The sequence below is a fragment of the Syngnathus floridae genome, chromosome 16, assembly GCF_059516105.1.
Source record: "Syngnathus floridae isolate MCC-2025c chromosome 16, RoL_Sflo_1.0, whole genome shotgun sequence".
Classification (NCBI taxonomy): Eukaryota; Metazoa; Chordata; class Actinopteri; order Syngnathiformes; family Syngnathidae; genus Syngnathus; species Syngnathus floridae.
Window position 1 is genome coordinate 8,609,795 of NC_142428.1, and position 4,822 is coordinate 8,614,616.

A 4,822-nucleotide genomic window follows, 5' to 3' on the forward strand; every position below is an offset into this window, starting at 1 on the left:
CACGCAAGCAGCTGAAATGATCAACTCCAAACATAATAATGATAAAAAACACCACAGCAAACAACCTGCTACAAATGTTTTATAAAAAAATACTTGGCATTACGATCTTTGTAAAGGCAATAGTTGTAGTTGATCTTTTTTTTTGCACAGCTGTACCTAATATTGTGGCTAGTGAGTTCATATGCTGTTTTAAGTGTCGTTCGTGTTTGAGGAAATACATTTTGAGAAGCATCAAGAAGCACGTTATTCTACTTCATGTGACACTTTGATGATACTCGCTGGTCCAGTATTTCATCGAAGTGCTCTCAAAGTTTGCCCCCCCCCCCAAAAAAAAACCCAGCTGATGGTGAATGTAGGTCATTCATCATCTACCACAAAATAAGAAGAATCTTTTTTTAACGTACCCTCCACGTGCTTGCTGATGTATATGAAAGTTTGTTTTCATGAGTTATGTGAATAAAATGTCAATGAGCATTGTTTGCTGCTAAAGGCGCGTGGCTCCGCCCCCCCAGTGTTTGTCATAAACCTGGCTCCTGGCTCCAATAAACCCGGGCTAAGAGCGCCCTGGGCTCGCCTCCTTCTCCAAGGCGATCAATAGGATCTCAGGCGCACTCCAAGTCCTCTCTTACGTAGACACCCAACAAGGAGAGAGCCGATACAACAACACGCTTGATCTGCTCCAACACAAAAAAAAAAATTCTACCTGCTTTCTGAATCATGTCGTTGAGCCCAAAGCACACAACGCCTTTTTCAGTGACAGACATTTTGAGTCCAATCGAGGAGACCTACAAGAAGTTTAGTGCCATGGACGGCGCGGGGAACCTGAGCTCTCCGCTGGGAGCCTACAGACAGTCGCAGGTGTCTCAGGGCGGCATGCAGCAGCACTCCATGGGCCACAACGGCGGCGTGGCGGCCGCCTACCACATGCCGCACTCCGTGTCCCAGTTCTCCCACAGCGCCATGGGGGGATACTGCAATGGGAGCATTGGCAACATGGGCGAGCTGCCGTCCTACCAGGAGAGCATGAGGAATAGTGCCGCAGCAACAGGCTGGTACAGCGCCAACCCTGATCCAAGATACTCCACCAGTAAGTGCGCTGTTGCCGGACTTGCTCAACACATTCTTCTTCTTTTATTTATTTTTTTCCACCCTCTTCTGCGCTCCTGTAATCGAAATACTAAAGCAAGCTTACTTTGCTAGAATTAATTGCACAAGTGGATCTACAGCTTTTTTTTTTTTTAATTGAGCAACTAACATTTAAGTTTGACATTAAGGATTCTTATTGCAAGTCTGACTCGTTATTATTATTATTATTATTATTATTATTATTATTATTATTATTATTATGCACCCGTTTAACTGATCATTTAAAAGTTTTCACTTGTAGGCTACGTTTTTTTAAACCAATCATGAAACATCAACTTCTGCAATTTATATTATTTGCACGAGTCAAACTTGTCAAATCTCGTTTTAAATATTACAAATTAATATAAAATTCACAGTTTTTCTTCATATTGTAATTGTAAGACGTTCACAATTAGCAATTATGGCTCGTTGTTTTCTTTTTAATATTTAAGATTGTTGAATGATATACATATTAAAATGAATAAAAGAGCAGTGCGCGTTATGTTTCTTATTTTACAAAGTAAACTTGAAATTTTTAAAATGACATTTTTTTACATCCTTTATTACTATTAATTACAAAGCAATCTCATCTAAAATTCTCAATTTCAGCTTTACTCCAATTATTGATTTCAGAGATAAATAAGAGGCCATTTTATTAATATAATATAGCTGTCCAAGAGAAGTAATATTTTATCATCCATAGTTTTCCAATATTATGCTCAATTTGAACACAAGCGTGAGGCAGAACGGTGATGTACTCTTGTGTTGATTGAACGCACGTATATGTATGTATATGTTTAAGTTTCTAGATTCATGGGACCTTCCACAGGTATGAACATGGCGGCTATGGGGGGTCTCACGGGGATGGGAGACGCTTCCAAGTCCATGCCGGCCCTGCACGCTGCGCCTCGGAGGAAGCGGCGGGTCCTCTTCTCGCAAGCTCAAGTCTACGAGCTGGAGAGGAGGTTCAAGCAGCAGAAGTACTTGTCGGCGCCGGAGAGGGAGCACCTGGCCAGCATGATCCACCTGACGCCGACTCAGGTGAAGATTTGGTTCCAGAACCACCGGTACAAAATGAAGCGCCAAGCTAAGGACAAGGCAGCGCAGCAGATGCAGCAGCAACAGCAGCAGCAACAGCAACAGGACGGGACCATGTGCCAACAGCAGGCCCAGTCCCCGAGGCGCGTAGCCGTACCGGTTCTGGTCAAGGACGGCAAACCGTGTCAGAACGCCTCCAACACGTCGACGCCGAACCAACAAGCCGTGCAGCAGAACCAACAGAACCAACAGCAGAATGGGGCCGGAGTGGTGCTGGGCCAGCACCAGAACCAACAGCAGGTAAACGATTTGGACCTGGAGGAGATGTCGCCCAGCCCCCCCTCGCTTCACAGCCAGCTCAGCATGGCCCAAATAGACACTTCTGCTGTAGATTACACCAGTAACATGGTCAGCTCGAACCTCCTCTACGGCAGAACGTGGTAGGACCCGGTGCAGTCACTTTTTCTATCAACCTGAGGATGATGAGCCCATTCCACACACGCCTATAGACGTCAAATATGGTCCGATAGAATAAGACAAACATGAGGCCCCCGCCGGCCGCCACGGGCTGCGCACATGCACAAGAGTACCAGCTGATCAGGGCACATTTTCTTGACATCTCTAAAGAAGGGAGTCTATTTTTGAGCATTACACACACACGGCTGGCCCTTGAAAAGCAATCAAGACGCTTTGGACCCCTTTTGTAATCTTTTGGACCTCCCTCATGATGTTTTAATGTTTGTCTATGTTTGGAGGGGGGGGGTCGATAGGGAGCTGAAGTCACCAATTTTGTCATATGGATATTGTAAACTAATGTATTCAATTAGAATTCTTAAACGAATTAGGGGACATGTACATTTGGCTAACACAAGAATACGTTTAATTGTATAATAATTGTTATTTGCGTCCACTTTTATGTTTCCATTATTCTTTTGTAAGTTAAAACGATCAAATGGAGCTGCTGTATATGTTTCAGATCCAAGTGAACAATAAGAATAAATAACTTGAAGTGTGACAGCGATTTCTGAGGAAGTTTTTTTGTTTTTTAAGGTATCTGTTTTGAAGTGCATTTTCATCATGTTGAGATTGTGACCAAATTGAGAAGGAAAGCAAGGTCGATGAGGGAGGGAGTATTGTTCGGGTGACATTTTGGAGGGCTGTCTTTTATACTAGATGTCTGCAAATATCCAAGACTGGAAAATACCCCTTTAAAAACATTAACAATCATTAAGCAAAAGAAAAAAAAATCTTGTCTGATGTATACGTCTATAGTTTTTTTCTCTTTCTTCTCTTTTACCTTGTTTTAACGTCCCATCTTTTGCCGCAGTCTAATTGGACAATTTGTTTGTGAATGCGACCTCCGGTTCACAATTTCTATTTATTTATATTTGATAAAACAAACTCAATGGATCTCAATTATTTTTAAAGTAATATATAAAAATGTTGATTGCTAAATAATAGAAACTACATTTTTAATATCCAGTGAGCAAATTAAATTGATGTAAAAATAAATAGACATCACTTTTGCCTAAATCTGAGCTGTACTGAATTTGAGCATGAATAAGCCTGCATAACTGATATGTAGTTTATCAGCTAATAATTATAATAATAATAAAATTGTATTTTGTCTTTTTTATGTTTTACCTCTATTTTTAAAAAATAATCCACCAAATATGCCAATACATGTGACTTTTTTATTTTGGTGAATAACATAGAATTACTGTTTTATGCTTACTTATTACTATCACTTTCCGTATCTTAAGGTTGATAATCCAGCGGCTTAGTTTTCAGATTCATTGCACACACACGCACCCACTCGCACACTCGCAAGCACACACACGAAGACACAAGCATCATTGTGATCAATCTCTTGAAAAGATAAATGATTTGTGCAAACCAACTCCAAAGTGTTTAAGCTCATCACTCGTGTCCTCCAAAAGCAGCGGCTGATAGTCGCATCTAACATTTCATTTCCTGTGGTCATTTAAACATGTTTGGAAAAAAAAAAAAAGACTTGTGGAGCCCTTTCGGTGATGACACCCCGCCATGATGATGATGGCTATCAGTGTGTCTCAATGGAGACCTCGGAGAGCCTCCATTTTGCAAGCCCTTCACATACCTGGCAGCTGTATGTATATGTGCTATCCCGATACTCTGAGGGCGATCAGAGCCAATATGCACCTGACATTTGAAATTGGTCGCAACAAGTCCGTCTGGAGGGACTTGGATAAGAGCATTAGACAACGACAATGCATTCCTGGATGTACTTTGATGCGGCAAGATTTTTCGGATAGATTTTGTCCCGGAATTGAGGGCATGAATGAGCTGTCAACAAAGCTTTTGATGGTGGACCACATGAAATGAAAGTGGAGGTGAAGCCATTCTATTCTCTTTTCAATAGCCATAGTTATGGCGCTCTAATAGGCTATGCTTGGTAATCACTGCCTATTGTGTCTGTTGCTTCTTTCACATTATTGTGGGGTGGACCTCTCTTTGTAAGGAAATATGAGTCTGACTGGCTACTGTAATTGCTGCTGGATGCATCATTTCAGTCTGGAAAGTTTGGGGAGGGGTGACAGTGTCACTTCCATTCGCATGCATATATATCTTTATGAAAATTCATTCCTCACACGCACAACTGAATGATACATTAAATAAA

General features: G+C 41.5%; 1 protein-coding gene across 2 annotated transcripts; it reads left to right on the forward strand.

The window, feature by feature from the left end:
- Positions 1–525: 525 nt before the first annotated feature.
- On the forward strand, positions 526–3,178 carry nkx2.4a (NK2 homeobox 4a). 2 transcript variants are annotated; one of them, XM_088400489.1, is made up of 2 exons: positions 526–1,087; positions 1,928–3,178. In XM_088400489.1, exons 1-2 carry the CDS (start codon positions 718–720, stop codon positions 2,605–2,607), a joined length of 1,050 nt encoding a protein of 349 aa, XP_088256615.1. In that variant the 5' UTR covers positions 526–717; the 3' UTR covers positions 2,608–3,178. The 2 variants fall into 2 exon arrangements, with proteins under 2 accessions (XP_088256615.1, XP_088256616.1); XM_088400490.1 differs by having other exon boundaries at positions 1,955–3,178.
- The last annotated feature ends 1,644 nt before the right edge of the window (positions 3,179–4,822 follow it).